Raw genomic sequence first — 26,041 nt, 5'->3', positions numbered from 1 at the left:
GGGACAGTTGACAATGTAACCAACAATTGATCAGTGGGGACAGTTGACAATGAAACCAACAAGTGATCAGTGGGGACAGTTGACAATACAACCAACAATTGATCAGTGGGGACAGTTGACAATGAAAACCAACAAGTGATCAGTGGGGACAGTTGACAACCAACAAGTGACAATACAACCAACAAGTGATCAGTGGGGACAGTTGACAATACATCCAACAATTGATCAGTGGGAGACAGTTGACAATACAACCAACAATTGATCAGTGGGGACAGTTGACAATGTAACCAACAATTGATCAGTGGGGACAGTTGACAATGTAACCAACAATTGATCAGTGGAGACAGTTGACAATGTAACCAACAATTGATCAGTGGAGACAGTTGACAATACAACCAACAATTGACCAGTGGGGACAGTTGACAATACAACCAACAATTGATCAGTGGGGACAGTTGACAATGTAACCAACAATTGATCAGTGGGGACAGTTGACAATACAACCAACAACTGATCAGTTGAGACAGTTGACAATACAACCAACAAGTGATCAGTGGGGACAGTTGACAATACAACCAACAATTGATCAGAGGGGACAGTTGACAATACAACCAACAAGTGATCAGTGGGGACAGTTGACAATGAAACCAACAAGTGATCAGTGGAGACAGTTGACAATACAACCAACAATTGATCAGTGGGGACAGTTGACAATGTCACCAACAACTGATCAGTGGGGACAGTTGACAATACAACCAACAAGTGATCAGTGGGGACAGTTGACAGTGATCAGTGGGGACAGTTGACAATACATCCAACAATTGATCAGTGGGGACAGTTGACAATACAACCAACAATTGATCAGTGGGGACAGTTGACAATGTAACCAACAATTGATCAGTGGGGACAGTTGACAACCAACAACCATCAATGGGGACAGTTGACAATGTAACCAACAATTGATCAGTGGGACAGTTGACAATGTAACCAACAATTGATCAGTGGAGACAGTTGACAATGTAACCAACAATTGATCAGTGGGGACAGTTGACAATTAACCAACAACTGACAAGTGGAGACAGTTGACAATACCCAACAACTGATCAGTGGAGACAGTTGACAATACAACCAACAATTGATCAGTGGAGAACAGTTGACAATACAACCAACAATTGACCAGTGGGGACAGTTGACAATACAACCAACAATTGATCAGTGGGGACAGTGACAATACAACCAACAACCGACGATCAGTAACCAACAATTGATCAGTGGAGACAGATTGACAATGTAACCAACAATTGATCAGTGGGGACAGTTGACAATGTAACCAACAACTGATCAGTGGAGACAGTTGACAATACAACCAACAATTGATCAGTGGGGACAGTTGACAATACAACCAACAATTGATCAGTGGGGACAGTTGACAATACAACCAACAACTGATCAGGTGGGGACAGTTGACAATACAACCAACAACTGATCAGTGGGGACAGTTGACAATACAACCAACAACTGATCAGTGGGGACAGTTGACAATACAACCAACAACTGATCAGTGGGGACAGTTGACAATACAACCAACAATTGATCAATGGGGACAGCTGACAATACAACCAACAACTGATCAGTGAAGACAGTTAGTATTCATGTTACTGATAGTTCAGTGGGGACAGTTGATAACATAACCAAAGATTGATTGGCAGGGATAGTGGATAACATACCACCAGTGATAGGTTGGGGCTGCCGCTCGAGACTTCCCGGAATGCCTTACCTGCTAGCTCTGGGTGCTGCTGTCACAACATGTTGCCCAGAAGAGCTGCCTGCATCCCCCACACTCCTTGGTGATCTGTGGGTAGACAATCAGGCCCATTGTTACCTGTACGTAGAGGCAGTTGCTCATTGTAATAAAACAGCTTACTCTAGCATTTTCTATAGGATCTTTTTTGGAAAAAAGAATTATCAATATCAACTTTGTTGTAAAGTACAGAACAAAAAGTAAATGATCCCAAGGTCACTGGCCAAAAGAACAAAATCATAATGGAAATGATGTGTTGAAATGTTCAAAAGAGGGACAATGAGTAATTTGTACTCTTATTCATTCACACTCTCAATGTGTCAAAGAAAACGACAGTCAGTGTTTTTAGTTCAAGCTGGCATTCAAGGGTAAGGAAGATTTCAAGAGAAAACCTGGCATATGTTCCTAAATGAATTCCATCAGACACATTTATACATGATATACAGTATAAGACAAAATATTATGGATGTCACCGTCTTGTTTATTCTATATACAAGTACAACATTTCTAGGCTTTTCCTTGCCCCTTCGTCAGGTGAGGCAAGGAAAAGCCCAGAAACGTTGTGTATATAGAATAAACAAGAAGTTGACATCCATAATATTTTGTCTTATACTTGAATACCAACTTCTATATGCCTCTCAAGAACCTCATGATATACAGTGACTATGATCAATGTTCTAGGAAATGGGATGAATTTGATTTGAGTTGAGTTGTGAAGGGCTGGTATTGATATAGATTATAGAGATCAATAATCATAAATGAAATATTAAACAAAAAATACTGGATAATTAACTTTGATCAAAAGTGCAAAACACTCTAAAAGAAATGAACATATTTCATGTCACTGGTGTGTGGTGATGTATGGATCATGAACACAGAGTTCTGAACATAATTTCAAAGTGACCACCTGAATATAGATGTAATTTTTTGTATTGTGTGCGTAAATCAAAAATCAATTTCATCACAAAGGTTTAGGTACCGGTAAGATATTATCAAAGAGTATAATTTACATCAATAATAGCCTAACAGTTAATAATTCTTACGAATGATAACATTTCCGTTTATGAATGTTTTAGCCAGCCCTATTATTGCATGTAAAATACTGAATATACATGAATAAAGTGAAAAAATATGCTGTTTGTGAAAATATATATAAATTATTTAAACAGATGATTTTAAAATTTATACAGTGTAAAACGTAACAAACAATTTTAAGAAGAAACAGACATACAAAAACTGTACGTACTCACATGAACGCATTAATATATTCCCAAATACATATTAACAAAGTCAGTAAAAACTTGTTTAGGTTACTTTAACTCTATAAAACAGAAACTAAATATTCAGTAATACAGTCTCATGAAAACCGTTTGAAAACTGTGATCTCGAACTTTGATCTGATTTTAAACATAACATTAGACTATAGGATTGAGCTGACTAAAACAATCTGTGAAGATCACCCAAATTACATCACTAATATACAACTAAAGGCAGTCCAAAACTAGAGGTGACAAACCTACTGAAGCAAATCAATGATAATATCTGTAAGTTGTGTAATCTAACTGGCACACAGCTCTTAATTCAGTCATGCTTCAATGGCCTTGTTTGCCTTTCACTTCCTAGATCTTTGACCCCTACAAATAATATTAGGAGAGAGGTTGAATTTATGGTCAGGGTGTTAGGATAATTCCGGCTAATTGAATTGTAAAACGGTACATTGAGTAAAAAACGCACTTATCTGGTAATGTATACAGATGAATCTATACAAAGTAAAGAAAAATGATAGAATGTCGAAGGTGCTCTTTTCAGGAAAGATCTTGGCCAAGTTAGTGGGCGTGAGAAAATGTAGCTAAGATACATAGTGCTCAGATACATGAGCGCTATGTCATAGCTGGAGAAAAGAATCTTGTATTTACACTAAGAGGTAAGTTTTCAAAACCTGTTCATAAACAATTTCCTCAAAAGCCGCATAGGATATTCGAATGAATTTATGTTGACTATTGATATGATGGATAAGATAACGCACACTGTTTTATTTCCTCCGACCTGTTTCAAACATATGCATGAATATGTGTGAACGGCTGAAAAAAACACAGAAAACGAATGAAAACAAATAAGAGTTATCCCCCTTCGAATAATCAAGCATACATTCTCACCCAAGTTTGACAGCAGAAAACAATGTTATTTGAAAAAATGGCATAGAGGTATTTTAGTTGAAAATAAAGTTATTCTATCACACAAATCGTTTACATTTTCTGGTGAAGAAACTAAAACATTCTCCACAAAATATAGCAACACTCACATGTACCTCGCAAGGTGCTTGTTTTTGTGGTAAACGTCATGCGATTAGTGTTGACGTCACAAGAAATTGCACGCTGGTTTATTACAAATACCAGATTCCTGTCTGAAATTGGATTCTTCAATTGAGAGAGCCTAAACAGTGACCTCAAGATAAGCGAGGACATCCTCAGACCTTATAATAAACAATACTTTACAGTAAATTTTAAAAATCATACTTTTGATATATATAAGTGTGATTTCAGGTTTGTTACGCCTCTCCTGATAAAGGTAACACGGTTTTTAGAGAAAACCGAATTCAGCAAATATCGTTCATATGATAAGCATGCATACACACACGCACATAGGTTCACACGCAAAAATAAAAACACATAATGATACATATATATTATCACGTACATACATTTACAAAGATGCTGCACGTGTCAAATTGCCCGTGCATATTAACGGGCGCGTATTATACACATACATATAATAAGATAACATGAGACAGATAAGGCTTGGACCAGCTGATAGTCTTAGGAATCTTGAATCAGGTCATTCAATGGAACTATAATTTCGCTATTTATGTGATATTGGAGGCTTCAGCGGTTTGTACATGATGGTTGGACACTAAATGTGACATCAAGAGCAGGTAGAAGTAAAATACAGAGATTTTTTTAAAAGCCAGAAAAGAGCGGCTCGATGCAGGCAATAAGAAGACGAAATCCTTGGACCCGTAATCAGGTAGTCGGCGAAGTTTGGCTCCACTTCACTGAAAGCTGTAGAAAGTGTGAAGCTCACTTCTGTTGTCCCCCGCCATGGTATTGCTGGAATATTGCTAAAAGCGACGTAAAACTAAACTCACTCACTGTATAAAAATGAGACAAATATTCACGATGTCGGCTAGAAAATGCAAACGTGACACAATTCTGGTTATTTATAAAGCAAAGTATATCTGTATAAAATCGTCATAATGATTTGCGGATTCTGGAGGATGGTGACCTGTGGTTGGGATGATGGAGGTAGGGGTTCTGGTGGTGGTAGAGTGTTGTGTGTTGTATCCCATTTGTTCACAACAGATACGGGACCGGATTCTGTTATAAATCTGTCAGACACGAAATAACAAAATGTGTGTCATTGTGTATCAGCGACCATATGGTCTATGGCTTGTTTGACAAGGGAGGGATTTTAACGTGGCGATTTCTTTGTCAAAATTGTATTATTTATTGACTGTGGCAAACTTTAACTGGATACAAAATAAATTGAAAGCAATACCTAAAGTCAGTGGTACCTAAACCATTAGCCTATAATCTTGTACGAAACACCTTCTCAACATTACCTATATGCTCATATACATGTATATATTCCTATATTCATCCATATCCGTCAAATATGTAATAAAGGTTGAAACTTGACTACTAACGTGGCATTTTAACATTACAGTGTTTCATTTTATTACTGTCCTCTCACTGAAGCAGGTTGAACCGATATGATCCACACAGGATTGCTTGCGTCTGGATTTTACTTGCCAACACTCCCATTTCGTTTCTTATCAGATCCAAAACTTTCCGCGACAAATTGTTGTCAGTGACTACAACATACGGGCACTGCTAATGTCCTCGAATTCCTGTGTCCCTCCATGTTTTTATTCGGAGGTTTATAGTCAGCGTAGTATATAAGTTTGTTTTTTGACCTGGATTTATTTATAATCCTCAAAGACATCAGATGTGGACATAAGGACACTATTCACAATGAATTTGAAGACGAAATGGCGGTAACTTAGGTTAAAACTAGGTGGGTGTGCTCTTTGTTTTGGTTTTCTGACCCCGACGGGTTTGGGAATGAACGAAGGAAAATGACTGTCATCGAAGACGAAGATCTATAACAGCGGAGATCCGTCGGAAAAAAGAAGGCCTCGAAAAAGCGAGGACCTCTTGTGATGGAGCTGTTCATTGAAACACTAACAGGCACAGCCTTTGAACTTCGCGTTTCACCTTTCGAGACAATTATGTCTGTAAAAGCGAAGATACAAAGGTTGGAAGGTGAGTATTAGGATAGGAAATATCTTTGAGTTGCCGCAAACACAATGTTTATATTTGTAAGTGTCATAATCATATATCAGCTGAATATGCACATAGCGATATGCACTATGCATTATATGCACAATGAAAGTAGACCCAGGTGGGCCCAGGTAATAATTTCAGAGGAACATCTAAGCCTTGGCTAAACGTGAGTAAAAAAATATACCTGTCATTGTGATTGTACAGTTGTAAGCTGTAAATCCTTGACAAAACTCCTATGTGTGATTAGTCCATATGAATAAACTTGTATTCCAGCCAAGGCCTACATACCTTGGTACAGTGCAAAGTCGTCTAGTTATATGCTGGACTAATATGTGATAAACACTAACCCATTTCGAAATTTATCATCTGATTTGGTTGAAGAAACTGTAAGAGTTCCGCCCATAATCCCTGCTTGGAAAATATTCTATTTATTATGATTATTTCTATCGATTCTTAGGCATAGAATGATAAAAAATGGGGGATACAGGCGGAAATCTTTCTGAAGAAACACCAGGCACCAGATGGTAACATACATGTTGTTGACCTGCATGGTCAGTATTACACTGATGCATGGGTCCAGGTTAGGTAATAGTTCAAACTTTATTATACAAATGTTAAAAGGTATTCTTTCTGCTTGTGTCAAATCACTTACATTGTTCAAAGTGACCAGTTCTCTATCTTGCCTATCAAGATAGTGTCATGCTTACATACAATTAATGGAAATAACATTTCCATGTGCATTCAGATGCTAAGTTGAATACAGTAAGCTTTTATCAGACCTGTTCTAACAAGTGTCATGATCTCTTTGATGTTGTATAAAACTCTTGATCAGTTTAGATACATTCACATAACACCATGAACAACTTGTTCCATAACCAAATACCAACAGATCATACAACAATGTGGACATATGTCAGCACTTACTGTCCAAAAGGTTAAAATATGTTCAGGAAGCATTTTAGATAATTGCTTGTAGTAAGATTGAACTTTCCAGCGGGATCAGTGGCGTATAACACAATATATGGTGTAGTTGTTAAATTTGGTTATCCCAGTCAGGTGCCACAATGTGCTGAGCTGTGTGGCATGCCGGAAACCTTTGACTTATGTTTGAATCCTGGTTCTCCCATAGTATATATTTCTAGGTTTATCAGTACCAGACCTGTCTGTATGCTCGGGTTTTATAGAAGTGGTAAATGTCTGAAACTAGCATCATTTTTATCTTTCCTCTCACGCTAAGCCTAGCTACATCTATTGATACAATTGGAATGCTGTTAAAAGTGTTAGGAATGACAAGTCTTTATGGATGATCAACTTCTTTGTTGTACAGTGGCGACATTTCGGTATAGATACTTATACTGTTTTCAAGCATGAGGCTGTGAATGGATACAGCAACATATATATAGGGTACATGATGGCTTGATGGCTGACAAAGATGATAAACAAGTGCTGTTAAATGCCCTAAGGTATACTCAAGGTGCTACATTGTGAACATAATAAATATAAGTGGTGGGAAACTGGACAACATTTGTTATGGAGAGTAAATAAAAGAAAACCGATGTGCTTGAATCGTGGATTTGAAGTTATGCTACATTGAAGATGAATCCATAACACAGGAGCTGTTTGTGAGAAAGGACGTTGACCAGAGGACATCAGTTTATAAGGCCATACAATGAAGAGATGAAGACTGGTATATTAGTCACACTGGCTCTTCATTGTACATGGATAAGTTTAGACAGACAACACAGTGCCAGTGCATGGAGAGATTTCTGTGTGGAACAAAGGGTGTTAAAGTTGGGCCCTATCAGGCAGCCCTTGGAGGTCCTGAGCATAGTTGTGATGGGCTCGTGTTAATACTGTTATGTTTTACCACTTGGACGTCTTCTGAAATTCTAAACGGTTATGTGCTGTATGGGTGTGTTATGGTTTAATATTTCTTGAAAGACATAGATAAGAACATAATTGTTGCATGAAAGTAAAACTGGAAAAATGTACTAGAATTGTTGGAAAAGAAAGCTGACAGCATTGATAATGAGTTGATTTCACAATGGAGGTTTCTGATGCAGAGCATCAAGGATATTTTGCTTAAGAATGATGTTGAAAATATGAGGCTAACAGGGTTCCAGGATTAATTAACATATCAACAAACCATATTATTCCCCTGCAAGCAACACATACCATTGAATGCTGGAAACAACAGCACAAAGTCTTGCAAAGAGTTATGACTTGCAGTTTTCTTTCAGAGTTCTGAAAATGTAATGTTATTGTTACAGAAACACTGTATTTCAAATGAATTGTGGACCAATTAGTTCTTATATTTATTGTGCCAACCTCTGCCAACTTCATATTTTCTAAAATTCATTGATTTGTAACATTACAATTTTCAGCTTTGATAGCTTGGTTTGAATGTTAACATCTGTGGACACCTATGTAAATCCTGTGCTATTATGTTTTAATATCACTAACTAGGTCTGGAAAGTGTAACACATTTTTATCTCAAAACTTGTCATAAGCAGATTTATCCAGATCTTTCTGGTTCTGTTGAATAGTGTCAGATATGTAGTGTAGTGATTGCAATGTGCCATTTGCTGAATTCCCTGGAGAATTAGATCGGATGTAAACTGATGGTTGTTTTGAATGTTTGAAAACATTTTTGCAGAGCATGAAAATAGCACGTTTTGGTTTTTTTTCAATGTCTGAAATAATTGACTAATGAACACTTCACAACTTGTTCCATTGACATGAATAAAGTTAAACATACAAGTCAAAGAGTCCTTGTTATAATCCTGGTGGCAATAATACTTATCTTATAAGTACACTAATATTCAACCCTAGAACAGCTATACTTTCTATACGTTTTGTAGAAAGCATAAAATATTACAATCCGTCACCATGAATTCATGTGATGGGAAACAGTGCCAATGACCAATTTTCATGTTATCATTTGATCAGTATGTGGTTCCTGGACTGGTTCTGACTAGTGGTGTTTGGTTCACAATATCTTGTGAGACATTCACTAATTATGTTATGTTTTCAACAGCTTGCGATGGTGTTGTTTGGCTCTGTTTGTCTGCGTCATATTTCTGAAACTATCAGCTATTCTTTCATGTCCTTGGACACACAAAGTCAAAGACCAGGTTGTCAACTGGTGCCTTTAGCTATTTACAGATGTTTATCATTTTAATTTTTTTATGTTTCCATGGCTTCAACATGATTTGCAGGGCTCTGACTTTATCCCCCAAAGTACTGGTTTTCGTTAGTTAGCACACACAACAATATTGCAAACTTGTGTTTTTAATTCTTGACAGAATTTCAATGAGTGCGTGACTTTTCAAAACAGAACTTGACATGCAAATACATAGCGCTGTATCCTAATTCCATGATAGTTTTGTGATAGCTTAGTAACTTGTCGTATACAGACAAACAGGTTAGACAGGAATACTCTCATCAAGATTGATGCCTACTATAGCTTTCAGGGTGGGGGGTTATCATCTTCTGGTGACTCTTGTTCTTTTTTGTATGCTATTCCATATCTCTTATTGAAAAGATTGTTGCATCAAAATTAGTTCTCAGTATTTTCATTGCAACATAATGTATTGAGATAGTCATCCCTCGCCATAACGCAGGTCTTGGGGTCCATGGATGACCCCCTGCGTTATTAGACACCCGCGTTATAGTAACGATTACATAACTCGGAACAAAGGCCAAGTAAAATCGTATTTTCCATGGACACAACAAAACTGCTATTTCGTGTATTGTGCCGAGTCAAAACTATATCGTATTGTTGGAGGTGAAAAAAACAAACTTTGTAAATGAAAATAGATGTATGTACATGAAACTTGCAATCAAACATCACAAGACATGATAATTCAATTGTTGTTCCTGTCATGCTACCTGTTATTCAACTAAGCCGGAAATAGCAATCAGCTGTGCACAGACCGATGTTTTGGTCCAATGTACCGGTGATTCAGTTAAAAACGATCCGAAAATATAACATCAAAGAATTTCTATTCCATTATCAGAATAATTTATATGTCAAGCAGTTATTCTAACAGAGATCTTATACATTGCTATCGTATAAGTATATTGCATGTTTTCTATGAACATATTTAACATAATAAAGAGCATTGCTAAGCACTTTGGGTTACCTGGCTGGGTACATTTTACGTAGGAGACAGTTTGACAAGTCACCGCTGACTTCCCGCGGTACGTGCCACATTGATTGTAAAAACAAAATGTTGGCAATTAATTGTCAAATATGACTTCAATGAGTCAATAACGCGGGTCTTGGGGTCAATGGATGACAAGGCTGTAATCTGTTCGTGATTGCTGAGAATAATGTGGTGCTATCGCGGTAGGCGCGAAAAACGGACCCTCACGAATGTGGTAAGCGGACGTTGTATGGAATGAGGTAATGCCATTTCACTCATGGTTTCTCCGTTGTTATTTTAAACAGTTTTAATGAATGAAAATGGGAGTGAATTTAATCAAATATAATGTGTTTTCTGACATCATACATTCTCGGATGGCGGTGTTTACCCGCGCAATTACGCGGCGTGTTGCATCACAGCAAACGTTGTAAGTAATCGGATGATGGCATGTCTCTATGATAAAGTTATTACGATGTTTCACTGTTCATCTATTATTATTGAAAAAAAAACCTGCATGTTTTTAAGCATCTGAAAAACCATGGATATGTACGATAAACACTGTTAAATGCAATCAGCACTGAATTTCACTAGTTTACAACGTGATTAACCAGAGCTCAACAGCGGATTTGCTGATGTGCTATTTTTGATGACGTGAAGATGTGTGATCGCTGGACAACTTTTTTTATGGGAGCCACGGATTACCCCACGGTTTAACCGAATCTGCGGTATCACGAAGAGCATTATTGCGAGGGATGACTATATTATTACTGTTTAATCATGTTAATACTACAGATAGTGCTGGTTATCGCTCACAATTTGCAGATCAATCATCAGTGCTCAGTAATTGATCAATAATCAATTGTAACCCGACCATAAAACTCATGTGGGCAATAACAGGACACAATCATAACATTGTGCAAACGAAACAAGTGCCGATTAATACTAAGATCAAGACGATTGAGGATATTTCCTGTCGAGACATGCACGAGAGTATGGTCACATTGCAGTTTTACGAGTCAATTGTTTATGTCTTGATTTAACAAACTTTCTGAGGTTCTATTTGATGTTTCATTTCTTATGGATATCATATACTCTTCCGAGCCCATTAACAACTGCCTATTGTTCGATCAATCGCACCAGCACTAACTACAGATAAATATTTTGCAGATATAGACTTAGGAAGTGGGGGATGAAACCTTCAGTTGACTTAGTTATGTACTGTTATGTTATTTCAGAGCAAGTTTATCAACTACTTTTATGTTGAATGTCATGAAAACTGTAGCCAAATGGGAATACTGTTGAAGGAATATTGTGTTCTGTGGGCCTTCTTTTGGTTCCTTTTTACATTTGACACTTCAAAATTTCAGAATCAGGAGGTAATGAAATGAAGAAAAGTTGGTTCAGAAAAGTGACATCAAATCAAGGTCTTATCTGAAACTCAAGAATCTTTCATTTAAAGTTATTAAACTGGGATGGAAAATTATGCTAACTAACAACTAACCTCATAAATCTGATGAATGAACAGTATATTTATACACATCTTGGCACAGAAGGTGTAAATCTGCCAATACTCACCCAAGTCCATTACACTAGACATACATATATTTATATGAGTTATAGAATAGCGGGTGTGAAGGAAGCAATTTATCACAGCTTCATGCAATTTTCATAAGCACAGATGGTCAATATGGCAGTGTTAACACATGGTTAAGTAGAACTTCTCAATGGCTGTGATAAATAGATCACCTAATTGATTCCCCCATTTCCACATGATTGCAATAAACTTTTATGCAACACAAGTTTTTCATAGTTAGCCTAACGTGATTATCCCAGTAGAGCCGATCTCCTGCGATACCTGCCCGACCTGCCAGATCCTTGATTCTGATGATTAATATGTTAAGAAGATCTTGTGTTGGCAGATTAGTTCCCCTGGTATACTTGGATTACTACAACTGTTGATATGGGGCTCTGTGATGTAATCACTGCTCTGAGCACTGAAGAGTGGGTCAGCTCACTGGGTGTCACTTCACTTCTTTGTTCAATCCTTGTCAGGGGAGGCTACTTAAGGCCAAGTGTACTATATATTTACTGGTAGCTTTTGTAAAGGATATGGCACGGAGCCATGAAACCTGATCAACAGAGGTCAGTGTGTTGGTTCAACACAGTTTGATGGTTTGTCACATAATGGTCATAATTCACATGACCTGTAAAGAAAAGGATTGTCTGTCTCATGTACAATATTACAAGGCATTGTCAGGGAGCATTTTTGTTGTAATTTTGGGATCATGATATTGCATTCCTTTTTGAATAAGACTTAGGTTGAATTTTGCCAATTGGCCTTTTCCAGTTCTAGTCACCTGTACCTTGTTTACTAATCATTTGATTTTGAAACTTGTTGATGATTATGATTGGTTTCAAGAAATGCCTGTGTATGTGGGTTTCGTTGAATAGGTAAGCTTCTAAGACCAGCATGACAGCTGACACACTGAAATATAACTGAAATACTCTACATATTGACCCTTTGTCTGTTTCACCCACATTGTTTTCGGCACATAGCAGGAAACTTGCTAAAGGAAGTAACTGAAAACATTTCCTGTTATCAACAATGAACTTTCTGAATGGTATGCTAATGAAATGGTATTCACAAATTGTATACCATGGTCTACCAGGGATATATTAGCTTGAGGGTATTCACATGTTACACAAGTTACTTTCTGATCCCTGGTTATGGGTTCTGTTCCTGCTCAGTAATGGCCTTGTTCAACAGAGACATAAGGAATTGTTGTTGTTTTTTATCTCCTACATGACAACACACTTTGTTCATCCTGTTACTAAATGTTTACATCCCATCTTGTGGAAATTACCCTTGGATGCTTGAAGTTTCCTGCAACATGGATGCCCAAGATATACCAGAGGAACAGATAAGCTGCGTAAATTATGCAAATATTCATGTGAAAACTCAATTCCTATTATGTCTATTGCGTACATGTACGCTTGATTTTTTGTAAATACTCAATAAATGTGATCTTACATGAGTACACACAAAAATGTTAAGGTATATTGAGAGGTTCTATTTCAGCAGATGAACTCGGCAACTTGCAGTCTTTCTTATCGTTTCTCTTATTACAGATCAAATATAAACAACAAACACCTAAACCAACATTTAAACTATGTTATATTTTTACAATTAATGGAAAATGACAAACTACCCAACTGAGTTTGAGTGAAGTGGGTACAATTCATTTGGTTACTCAAAGAAAAATTAGTATACCCAATTGAGATGAACACAAGCGCGTACATAACTCAATGACCCAAAAAGTTATCTGTAGCTCTGATATACTCCTCAAAACAAGTTTAAAAACACCTGACTCTTTCTTATAACTATAACTTTTTCATATTACTGATGAAATAGTGATATAAATAAAATTAGGTGTTATTGAACTTTTAATGACTATTTTATATTTTACTTTTGCCTCCATGCCTTTGTTCATAATTTCCAGCTATTGATCACCATGATCACATTATCTTGCTTAATTGCCCTTTGTCAGATGATGTAAATATGATTAGCTAATTAACATTTTATATAAACTCGTCAGTTTCATTTACAGATCATTGACTTCAACCTCTAGTCTGAAGCCTGAGTCAGGTAAAATTTCTTCTGGCCTTGTGACGAATATCAGTCCTCAAACAAAGACCCAAATCTACTGCAACTATGCAAACAACCTGATTATTTCCGTCATGTTTTTGGCACAGACTGTATACCATATTACTGCGTGAATGCAAAATATGATATAGTTATATAATCAGATTGGAGACAAAGTTTTTATCTCTTTAATGCTTAATTTCCACTATTCTGTTGAAACATGAAGTAACATGCTGTATACCTTCATTATCAGCTGTTATCAGTCACGCTTACAGGTTAGACATGTTGAAACAATCTTTTTTTGACTGGTGTCATGCTTGTCTGTGGGAATGCCCCCCCTGCAGAGGGAAGGTCCCCTGGAGTGTCTGGTATAGGAAGTGTAAGGGCTGTATGGAGAAGCCTGGCGCTGCACCCCCACTCGTCCCTCCCTCCTAATTCCACCCTTCACTAGGTTGCCTGGAATCAAATGGAGATCATTCCAGGTGTGTGTTTACGTCTGTCAAAGGTTGGAGACTCTTTGAAAGCAGCGTGTATCAAGGCATTATTATCGCACTAGGATTGTGATTGTAGATCTGTGGGACTAGTGACATTACCAGGCAGGCTATTACTCCGACAGCCGTGATAGTCACCATGTATTTGAAAGAGAATTCAACTGTACTTAATGACTCTTTTCACTCTTTCCTTACCTATAGTCAGCCTGTTTTAAAGAGAACATTAAACAGGAGTCCTATATCATATTTGTGTGTTTATTTTGTGGCCTGAAAAGATTGTGGAAGTCAATTTTAGTATGAGTATGTTTTGCTTTTATCAGCTGATAAATCATGGATGTGTCTGGAAAGCAATCAATTTGTATTAGTGGGACTGTAACCATGGTGATGGTGATGCTTGTGTTATGTGTGTGTCAGTTTCCCCAGTTTACAGGAAGAGAAACCCACTGACACTAAAGGAAGGGGGAACTGTTTTTGCTGATTAATCATGTCAGTAATTATCTATGTCTTCAGCTTTGAAAACATAACACGCTTACTGATGACCGAGGATTCAGTAACTTTCCATTTATAGGGTTACATGTATATAGTGTTGTTCCTGTCCTGTATCCATATTTATGTAATATTTTGTAACACCTTTGTAACTTGTGTCTATCGTAAAAGGCAAATTAGTAACTCAGTGGACAGACAATTTTTCCCTTTTGTGATTGCATATCATTGTATCCTGACAATTAAAGGGATGCTGTTACGGTCAATCACTGGATTGTCTACTCCCGATTTCTACTATGTCCAGGCAACTGTCATAAAGTGTTCCGGAAACAAATTAGATAATGTTTCATATCAAAATCTAGTTGATGGACATAATAAAGAAGGAAATCTGTTGAAATTGTGTTCTCAATCTAACCTTGTCTAATCTAATCAGTCTAATTAATATTAGGAAATGGAACATATTATATCTACACAATAGGAGACATATTATCTATATCATATGGCTATTTAAGCCAAGGGAAGCACAATAACTGGTGTGGCCACTGTGTTGTCGTGAGGCTAGTTCATTGTTTGAGACAAATCCTCATTACGGTTGCCTGTACCCACTCAGTAGGGGGTGTCGAGCTTCATTGATCAATAGTCATCTAGGCTGACTATCGTTTCTGGACTGTCGTATGATCAACTGCATAGTAATGGGACTATTACTCCTGTTGAGATGTTTTTGTTGAATGAACTATTACATAATAAAATGACTCTTTGGAGGGGCTGATACAGAATATCCTATCATTAGGAAACTGCTACAACTCACATTGGTTTTGTCATGAATATACATGTAGGTTTCACGTCAATGTTGGTTTGTAACTGTAGAGCCCCAGTCAGTAGGAACGCACTTCTCATGTTGTGGTAGGTCACAATCCCAGCAGTGTAGGAGGAGCTATCGATCTCATCTCCTAGCGTGGTCAGGGGATTTAGGAAGGTATGTTTCACCTGGGTGGTCTTATGTAATATGTGGTTTATTGTTCATCAGACATGTTCACCATTTGTAAACCTCATTGATGATCACTTGCATGTTGCCAAGTATTATGCTGAATGTTTAACTTAGATCTGAGGTTTGAACATACAGCCTTGTGTTCAGGCCATTTCTGAAACTATCCCACTAAGACCAAACAAATCCACATGCACAGATGAGGGAGATTGCAGTGTGTAAGCTTGTGTCTTTCCCTGATGAAACAACTTAGACATTTTGTCATACATAGAGAAGTGTTGAATGATTTTGTTGAATTTGGAGCCAGGATAGTACTGATGCTTTAATTTCGATGACTCGGCTGTAAACCAGCATTAGCTCATTCTTCAGGCATTCCAAATGTTAACAAATTGTTAACTCTCACGTAATGTTATACAGCCTCACTGGCCTTTGGTAGTAATGGCTGTAAATGTATCGTTTGCCAGGGTACAACAAGAACCAGGGTCCACTTACAAATGTCAGCAAACATTAACAGTGATTTTTAAGTCAAAGTGGCATGGCATGCCAGTAAAAATATGAAATGTCAGTCTCTTTGTTGACCTTACGAAATGAAAGGACAAAGTGGTGGAATTTTAGTGAGGTAAAACTAAGGGTAAGAAAACCTTAACATTTGATGCATTGAAGATTGGTGTTATATAGTTGACAATATTCAGTAGGACCAGGTTGACATTGAACCAGAAAAAGTGATGGTGCGTGATTATATACTTATGAACTTAGGATCAAAATGAGCATACGACCAGCTGTTAAGACTTGTTAAATCAGCAGGCACCAGGGATAATACCTGCAGTCTTTCACTTTTACCATTATACCATGTTAGTACCTTTTAAGCACATATTTTGTTTTGAAGGACAAGTGAAAATTCTAACTAACGTCTAACTCTTTCATCAGTAAGTGTCGATAGGAGAGTGTTTCCATGTTTTGTATTTTGTGATGCATAAGGTGCATCTTGTTACAGGCATCCCGATCTCCCATCAGCATCTCATCTGGCAGTCAGTGGAGCTGGAGGATGAGTATTGTCTGCATGATTACAGTATCCACAATGGGGCCACCCTCAAACTGGTCCTGGCCATGCGGGGAGGACCCATCAACACTCGCCGAGGTAGGCACGCCAGCTAATATACTACTCAACTTTGCAGAGGGACACTGAATATAGTTTGTACATCTAAAACGTTATGAGAACAAGAACGGACCTATCACATTTATTCCTGATCTGGATGGTCATGTCCCTATCAAAAGTTGTGTTGTACAATATCTGTACTGAATTCCATTTGAAATTAAGCTGGTGTTTCAGATGATGTCTTTAGAACTGTTCATTGACGAAAAGATTGTGTAAAGATTGTTTCCAAACGTATTTTACAGGAGTTTTACGATATGTTTGATAACATTTGTATTCACACTTTCTCTTCCCAGCAGGGATGGGTGGGGAGAGGTGGTGAGCAAAGGTGTGACTGAACTTGTTCACGAAACTGGCACATGTCTCACCAGCTTACTTTTCATGAAATACTGTTGAATTTTTTTCAATATCAAAACTATAAAGTACATCTATATGTATGTCTTGAGGACATTCTGGTTTGGGTCTCTTTCATCTACAGATATGTGAACACTATGTTTAAAATGTTTGAAATATATATCCGGAGATCCATGCATGGAGCTTTAGAGGAATCTACCTGCAGTTCAGTACGTGCTCAGTGATGAGGATGTGATATTTGTTACAGTCCCGGTGGAGGATACTGCCCTCAGGGAAATGGCGGAGTACATGGAAGCCAATCGTGAAGAGATCCTGGACAAGTTGCCTGGTAACCGCCATGTGACCCTCCTAGTTTTTCGGGAGGGAGATCAGTTGAACTTCTTCCGTGTTGTAGACCGTGGTGATGGGACACTCACACCGCTGTCTGAGTCACTCAGGTTGGTGTTTCATTATGTTTAAATTCTGGTTCCTGTATCTTCAAACATTTCTGACATATATTATTGTTATGTGAGTAAAACTAATATGCTCAGCAGTGAATACTGATATGAGGTCTTTGAAAGCCATTTAGAAGATGGTTGTACATACTTTTTTCAATTCCAATATGTTATGACAGTAGTACTGTAACCATGACAACTGTTGTAAATGAACAGGAGCAATGACCACCTATCTAGGACACATGTACAATAGTTCTGACTGTCTTCGTTCAGAGCCTTTGTGCTGCGTATTTTGTTGCAGTGCGTCAGTATACAACTTCAATGAGGAAGAAGAGGAAGATGACTCGTCGCCAAAGGAGAAGTCTGAGGAGAATGACAAGATGAAGCAGAAGGTGACACAGCTGCGCCTCAACATGGAGAAGCTGACTCTCACCAAAAAGGTCAGATTTGAGGCAGCCCCACTCAGTCCCTCCACTTAGGGCAAGCCCTCAGTCCCCTCCCATGTGGATGGTACCTAACTCCTCACTCCTATCCAGTGTGGGCCGTACCTCACTCCCATCCAGTGTGAGCCGTAGCTCACTCCCCTCCAGTGTGGCAGTCCGTCACTCCCCTCCTATGTGGGTGGTGCCTCACTCCTCACTTCCCTCCAGCGTGAGCCGTACCTCACTCCTCACTCCCCTCAAGTGTGGCAGTCCCTTACTCCCCGCCAGCATGGGCCGTACCTCACTCCCCTCCAGTGTGTCAGTCTCTTACTCCCCTCCAGTGTGGGCCATACCTCTCTCCCCTCCAGTGTGGCCCGTACCCCACTCCCCTCCAGTGTGGCAGTCCCTTACTCCCCTCCAGCGTGGGCCGTACCTCACTCCCCTCCAGTGTGGGCCGTACCTCACTCCCCTCCAGTGTGGGCCGTACCTCTCTCCCCTCCAGCATAGGCCATACCTCACTCCCCTCCAGTGTGGGCCATACCTCTCTCCCCTCCAGCATAGGTCGCATACCTCACTCCCCTCCAGTGTGGGCCATACCTCACTCCCCTCAGTGTGGGCCATACCTCTCTCCCCCCTCCAGCATAGGCCGTGCCTCACTCCCCTCCAGTGTGGGCCATACCTCACTCCCCTCCTGTGTGGGCCATACCTCTCTCCCGTCCAGTGTGGGCCGTACCTCACTCCCCTCCAGTGTGGGCCATACCTCTCTCCCCTCCAGCATAGGCCATAACTCACTCCCCTCCAGCATAGGCCATACCTCACTCCCCTCCAGTGTGGGCCAAACCTCTCTCCCCTCCAGCATAGGCCGTACCTCACTCCCCTCCAGTGTGGGCCATACCTCACTCCCCTCCTGTGTGGGCCATACCTCTCTCTCGTCCAGTGTGGCAGTCCCGTTTGGGCAGTCACATGGGGACTAAGAAATATGAAGGAGGAAGCTGAATATATTAGATGCTTTGTCCTATCTAACTGGTTATTCTGGGCTATAGGTCTATTTCACAATAAATGTGAGAAGGATGTTCGCTCCATGACCCAGATGTCTGTAAACTTTATTAACAAGGAACGCATGTCTACATTTGTTTTCCAGAAACCACCAAAGCCACCTTCTTCAAGTCACTCCAGTCATTCAGGAAGAGCCAGCAGCCGTCTCCGGCTTCGCCAGTTGCCGAGTGCCGGTCGACCCTGCAGCAACACACTCAACAAGAACTCAGTCCTCCCCTCAGTCGGCTGCACATTCCCTTCCGCCCAGGGCATCTATGATGCAGACACTGCCGTTGTAGGTGTAGATGGGGGAGCTGGTGCTCTCCTCGCCTCACCATCTGTACCGTCGGTCGTTACAGTGGCAGACAAAGCTGTGGAAACCTTGTCAACTACAACAGATTCCATGGACAAACTTGGTCAGCCTCTTCATATCTTGAAAGAGGACAGTGCTAGAGTGTCATCACCTGCAACTGTATTGGAAGGAGTTGAGAAAACATCAGTGGATGTGAAAACAGATGAGGCAGTGAAAGTGGATGATAGTGAAAAGTCTGCAAACTCTCTTGTAAACTCTGTACTGAAACGGGACCTGTACCGGTTGAGTAGCATGACAGACTCCACGCGTTACCTTCCCTCCACTTCTGCTTCACGAAGAAAGGACTTCACTTTTGAAAGTTTCAAGGAGTCATTTCGACCTGCTACATCCTCTAAGGAGAAGGTCAAAGTGGCGGCTGATCATTCCTCTGATAATTTCAAACGTTCTTCATCAAGCAAGAGAGACATAAGTTTAGGCCTGCGAGATTCAGTACTGCGACCCACCACCTCAAGTCGTTATGGGGGCCTGGATATGAGAAGGAAAGAGTATGCCCTGGAAAGTTTATCAACAAGTGAGGCCAGGACAGTGTCTGGCATACTCAGACAAGCCTCCATAGAAAAAATAGGATCTTCTCATATTGGCAACTTTGTGTCTAGTGCTAGCAAGTCACGTCTGAGTAACTATTCAGGCTTTCAGGAAGGAAGGGTACCAACACCTGAGGGAAGGTTAATGGTGAGTGAAATTTTACCTTTTCCTGTACTAATCACTCTAGTATAAATGATATTTTTATCCCCAAGAACTCTAACAGTAACATTTAACTTGATGACTGTTGGAATTTCATTATTTTGAGAGATTATCCAACTCTTTAAATTTTCATTGAGGAATCTTGACAAGTCATATCAGATTTATCAATGGCTGTATTCTGCATCTATATGGAAAATTAATGCATAAATGTCTTATAAGATAGCCACATCTACTTTTCTCTTCTTTTCCTGAAAGTATTTGTCCATTTCATCTCCCAAAGTTAGCTCATACCATGAATAGAGTAGTTTATGAGTCACAGACTGATTCATCATATGAATGTAGGGATTTTTCCCATTTTAGAGTCTTTTATCAAAAATGGGCTGGCTCACGGGAAACAAAGTTGATGGAATGGAATTTACCAAGGGAGATAATTCAATATATATTCAACATATTTTTCTCTCAACTACAACAAACTATCATGGTGTATAGGTCTGTTGGAATTTGAAATGGCATTATATCATATTATTAAATGGATGGTTAGACATTCCTGCTCACTTGTTATGCACTCATCACTGTTTGTGATGTCCTTCTAAGCATGATCAAGCCCCGAATTGCCATGATTAAAGCCTCACTAACTCCTGGTCTCCGTCCTCCAGTCTGGGCATCTCCACCGCTTGTCTGCAAGCCGAGATGGTCGCCTTCTGTCTCCCACACACAGACTTCCACCAGTTAAGGCCAAGAAGAAAGCATCCAAACGGTGTTACGTGTGCGCCAAGAAGACCGGGCTGGCAACAAGTTACCAGTGCAGGTAAGACACAATTTTCAAGTCAAGGAGACTTTGAGGAGGGTACAAATAGCTCTCTGCACTTGATTTCCAAGAAGCTTTCTGATGTTTCAGGGGCATTCTGTGTATTAGAGGTAGGGCTTTCATTGTTAGATTGAAGTAAATGAAGCATTAACACTGAGCTCACCTATATTTCTGACCAGAATAGATTTTTTTCTAGAACATGCAATCTGCAATTTCATTAGTATTATTTTATTGAAACAGACTTTTTGAATTCTTCCATGGTATGGAAAATAATACAATACTTTCTGTAAACTTTATATGTAGACTAATCTTCAGCTTTCAGCAGAATAGTGTTACTAGTCACAAGGACAACATGAACAAACTGATTGGTAAATGTGGTAACTCAAAACATTGATCCCCTCTGTCCAGGCCTGACTTGAAACACTATCATCCTGGACCACTTTCTTTGGTACTATACATCCTGAGACAAAGTTGAGATGAAATATACTGCTAAAATATTGTTGAAGGCCATCCCATTCTTTCATATTACTCAAGTTACTATCGTTAAACCAAATGACTATAACTGCAATAGATAACTATATGAAAGAATGTGATGGTTCTTGACTGTTTCAGAGAGTAATTTTTGTCAACCAGATTATTACTATCAGGAGTCCTAAACTCATCAAGACTAAGAAAATATGTGAACTTAATAGGAAAATGTACAATTTCATCTCTCTTTGAAGGTGTTCATAGTTATAATTATCCTTTATGCTTTTGTAATTAATTCTTTTGTTTTTGCTTCTCCCTGAAAGTTCATTGTTCATTTAAAGTTTAGCTATTATTAAGGTAAACTTATTGGAAAATGTTGCGTTTCATCCCTATTTGTAGTTGTTCACAGTTATAACTATCCTTTATGCTTGTGTAAAATAGTACTTTTTTGTGCTTATTCCTGAAGGTTTATTTAAATTGTTTATTTGCAGGTGTGGCAACAACTTCTGTGCTACCCATCGCTATGCAGAGTCCCATGACTGTACGTTTGACTACAAAACCGAGGGTCGCAAGCTTTTAGAACAAAATAATCCTGTTGTTAGTGCACCCAAATTACCCAAAATCTAATACACAACCATGTGTAGTAGTGATTATAGTATTTTATGAAGTACCTCAGACAATATTTACTAAACGAATTACACATTTGCAGTTAAGTTTGACTATATCCTTAAATTTACAACTCCAATAATGTTACAGTATATACATTGCTAGTATTATTTGACTTGGTTTGGTTGGATATTATGGTTTTGGGAATTTGAATGCTCCAAGAACATATTTCACAGATACAATGTATCTTTGGATGGATAATGTGTTCTTACTTTCACATATTTGAAAATGAGACCTCTAAATGCCTACAGCATTGAATCGAGGACACTGTGCTTTTGATATGTCAGTGCTAAACATGAAGTATCACCAGCTTTGTTAAGTGCTGTTGTTAAAGCTATCAAGTGGAAGTATCAAAATTAGAAATGTTTTTATTGTATAGTGTAGAACAGGGCATTTATTCATGTTACATGTTCATATGTTAGAAGTGTCATTTTCAAATGTGTGATACGACCTGGTGATGTAGAGATACTGACGGCCATTCATTGGCCTGGGAATCGGTACAGAGAATGTCTTTCAGTGGTCATTGTGATATCATCTATATTATGTTTTATAAACTGTCATATTACCATGGTTACGTGTATATGTTGGCACTAAGGGCAGGAATGGTATGTATAGAAAATTTGAATATTACATTTCCAAACAATCATGCTGGGTTCCGTACTTGTACTGATTACAAAATGGTTGTGAATTACTGCATTTTATTGGTATGATTAGACATGTTAGAAAAGGCTGCTCTCACAGTGCCGCCATTGAAGAGCGCTCCTCTAAAGTTGTCTCTTTCATTCATCATGGTACATTCAAACTGTGTACCCAAATCTAACTTTTGATGGAGTGATAATGTTTATTTTAATCACAGGCAATTGTTGGTATTCAACGTTTTGAAATGTATCTTCTCAGAGATTTATTTTTCATTCCTTTTAGCTAGTAATTAGCTATATTCGTCTTTGTCCACTTTTTGACATGATTGTTTATGATGCTGATTGCATGAGCCCAGAACAAAGGTGACATTGATTACACTAACACTAGGCTAGCAGGGTGTTATGTTGGGTGCATTTTTCATGGTCACATTGTAATAGAGTCAAAACAGTGTTCACTTATTTTAATTTCTATGTTTTATTGCAAACTGATATCGATTTTTCATGACATTTATGTATGGCCACTGACTTTTATAAAGTTGTTAAGGTGAACAGGAACTATTGGTTTATTGGGTGAAATATTTGAAACCAAATAGCTGAAATTCATTGTGAAGTGTGATTTTATCAAGTATTATTATTTGTTAAGCATGTTAAGGGATGGAATATATCAACCAGAAAACACTGCTTTTGGTTAAGCAAGCTTGTATTTTATCATGTGTAAGCCACACTACATTTAAGACATTTATCAATTTTTACCTTCTTTATTAACTGAAAGTTTTAAAAGATTGAGGCACAGCTTTGAATTCACTTTCGATTCCATGTTCCTAATGATTTATATTAATTATATACTGTACTGTATGTGGAGTTAAGAACTTGAACACTACCATTCTCAAGAATTGCCGAGATAATGCTCCTGGCTCTGCGTGGTCATGGAATGTTTGTTTTGAATGGTAACAAACTTCTCTTTAAAATAAGAGTCCCCTTAATCATGATATTGATGAGTAAACTTGGCACCACATCCCTGATTGTGGGGATGTTTGTTTTAACCAGTAGTACGCTGCTGTTCAAAGTTAACATCCCTCGGCTACGCCAAGGCTATTAAGATTTCGTGCCATGATAGTGTTGACATATGTTTTGATGAGTAGTGTAACTTGAGTGTCTCTGCTGTGTGTGTGATGCTAGGATTCCGGCTGTATGTTCGAGTGGACACCTGAGTGGTGTGTCGCCTGTATCAGATCAGATCACAGTAACTCATATTAGCTATTTCTTTTCTTGTTCATTTCGACTTATAAGTGTACATGTAATATGCCGAAAGTGATTTATTTTCTTGTTGATGTGCAGGTTTGTATGCATATCTTTGCTATTCTTATACATGCATATTCAGTACATTCTGATGAAATAATCAAGGGATAAATTAGAGGCAGTGAGAAAATAAGCCTTGGTTGAATAATAGTATTCTTAACTCTTTGACATTTTTTGAAAGTCATCTTATTGAAAATGAGAATACAGAGTATCACTCTAATTATGTTTTAAAACAGACAGTTTAATTGTCCTTGTTATTGCTGGTCGCTATATTTATCATCTCAAATGAGTGTGTGATGTTACCTCTGATGAAATGAGACAGGCCATGTTATCCTTGTTTATTCATTATGCTTGTTAAGAAACTGGCTACCAAAGATATTGATATGTCTACAACTGCTAGGTATACCAGGGTTTAGGTGTGGGATCAGCAGCCTTTGGCTAGACTCAGTTCTCTCCCTTTGACTAGGTACATCTAGTACTCTGTGAATGGCATCTTATAAAGAACATTCTTCCAGACTCTACTGTGATTTGATATTGTGCACTAACATGAGTGTGAATAAACTGTACAGAGTATAACTGCTGTGTTTTGTTTGCATCTTATTACTCACCACTGAAGGAACCACAAACCCACAATGTGTACCACAGCAGTGTGGGGCGGCGGGGTAGCCTAGTGGTTAAAGCGGTCGCATGTCACGCGGAAGACACAGGTTCAATTCCCAACATGAATCTTATTAAGGATGAGGACTCTTTTTATGGATATACAAGTTCTTTATTCTGCATAGGCGACGTTTCGACATAGATTCTAATGTTGTTGTCAAGCAAGTGATGACAACGACATTAGAATCTATGTCGAAATGTCGCCTATACAGAATAAAGAAGTATATCCATAAAAATAGTCCTCATCCTTCATCTACCCAACTTCTAGAATGCCAATCAAAGAAGTCATGAATCTTATAACTCACCACTGAAGGAACGTCAAACCCACCATGTGCACCACAGCCAATTGGTTAAAGCAGTGGCTTGTCAAGCCGAAGACCCAGGTTCAATACCCAACATGTTCAATTCCCAACATGTTCAATATAAGATAAGTGCTGATGAGGATCTTTCCTTGTACTAGTTGTTCTCATCAGGAGAATTTTACACATTCCTGTAGCGTGTGTTGTGTTAGTGTCACCTTGTCCTGTACATAAAGACCCGGGTTAGATTCCCCACATGGGTACAATGTGTTAAGCCCATTTCTGGTGTCTCCCGTCGTGATATTGCTGGAATATTGCTAAAAGCGGCATAAAACCAAACTCACTCACTCACTCACTCCTGTACATAACTTACACCCATCAGCTTATCACTGCTTAAGTGTATCATACTGGAGCAGACCACTCCAAGACCAGACAGTAGTTCAATATCAGGAACAGACCGCACCAAGACCAGACAGTAGTTCAATATCAGGAACAGACCACACCAAGACCAGACAGTAGTTTAATATCAGGAACCGACCACACCAGCACCAGACAGTAGTTCAATATCAGGAACAGACCACACCAAGACCAGACAGTAGTTCAATATCAGGAACAGACCACACCAAGACCAGACAGTAGTTTAATATCAGGAACCGACCACACCAAGACCAGACAGTAGTTCAATATCAGGAACAGACCACACCAAGACCAGACAGTAGTTCAATATCAGGAACAGACCACACACCAACCAGACAGTAGTTCAATATCAGGAACAGACCACACCAAGACCAGACAGTAGTTCAATATCAGGAACAGACCACACCAAGACCAGACAGTAGTTCAATATCAGGAACAGA

General features: G+C 38.8%; 2 protein-coding genes across 2 annotated transcripts in view; one reads left to right on the top strand and one right to left on the bottom strand.

Annotated features, from left to right (window-relative positions):
• Nucleotides 1-4,144, bottom strand: part of LOC124275801 (sodium/hydrogen exchanger 9B2-like) — a 56,537-nt gene extending 52,393 nt beyond the window's left edge. The window contains 2 exon segments of the mRNA XM_046711480.1: nucleotides 1,778-1,852; nucleotides 4,104-4,144. The gene's annotated coding sequence lies outside the window, so the exon portion shown is untranslated.
• Nucleotides 4,145-5,678: 1,534 nt separating this feature from the next.
• LOC124275796 (AN1-type zinc finger protein 4-like) lies at nucleotides 5,679-24,804 on the top strand. The gene is made up of 7 exons (XM_046711469.1): nucleotides 5,679-6,123; nucleotides 16,889-17,032; nucleotides 17,649-17,838; nucleotides 18,137-18,275; nucleotides 19,399-20,337; nucleotides 21,006-21,157; nucleotides 22,117-24,804. Exons 1-7 carry the CDS (start codon nucleotides 6,021-6,023, stop codon nucleotides 22,250-22,252), a joined length of 1,803 nt encoding a protein of 600 aa, XP_046567425.1. The 5' UTR covers nucleotides 5,679-6,020; the 3' UTR covers nucleotides 22,253-24,804.
• The last annotated feature ends 1,237 nt before the right edge of the window (nucleotides 24,805-26,041 follow it).

The sequence above is a fragment of the Haliotis rubra genome, unplaced genomic scaffold (genome assembly GCF_003918875.1).
Source record: "Haliotis rubra isolate DU_JTF1 unplaced genomic scaffold, ASM391887v1 Scf105, whole genome shotgun sequence".
In the NCBI taxonomy this organism is placed as follows: Eukaryota; Metazoa; Mollusca; class Gastropoda; order Lepetellida; family Haliotidae; genus Haliotis; species Haliotis rubra.
Note: the sequence above shows the minus strand (reverse complement) of the source record. Positions and strands in the feature narration are given on the sequence as shown.

Excerpts from the sequence above, each read along its gene's own strand:
- LOC124275796 (XM_046711469.1), top strand. The coding sequence starts at position 6,021 with ATGGAGCTGTTCATTGAAACACTAACAGGCACAGCCTTTGAACTTCGC. Across the intron at positions 6,124-16,888 it reads GAAGATACAAAGGTTGGAAG|GCATCCCGATCTCCCATCAG; the intron begins GTGAGTATTAGG and ends ATCTTGTTACAG. Across the intron at positions 21,158-22,116 it reads GCAACAAGTTACCAGTGCAG|GTGTGGCAACAACTTCTGTG; the intron begins GTAAGACACAAT and ends GTTTATTTGCAG.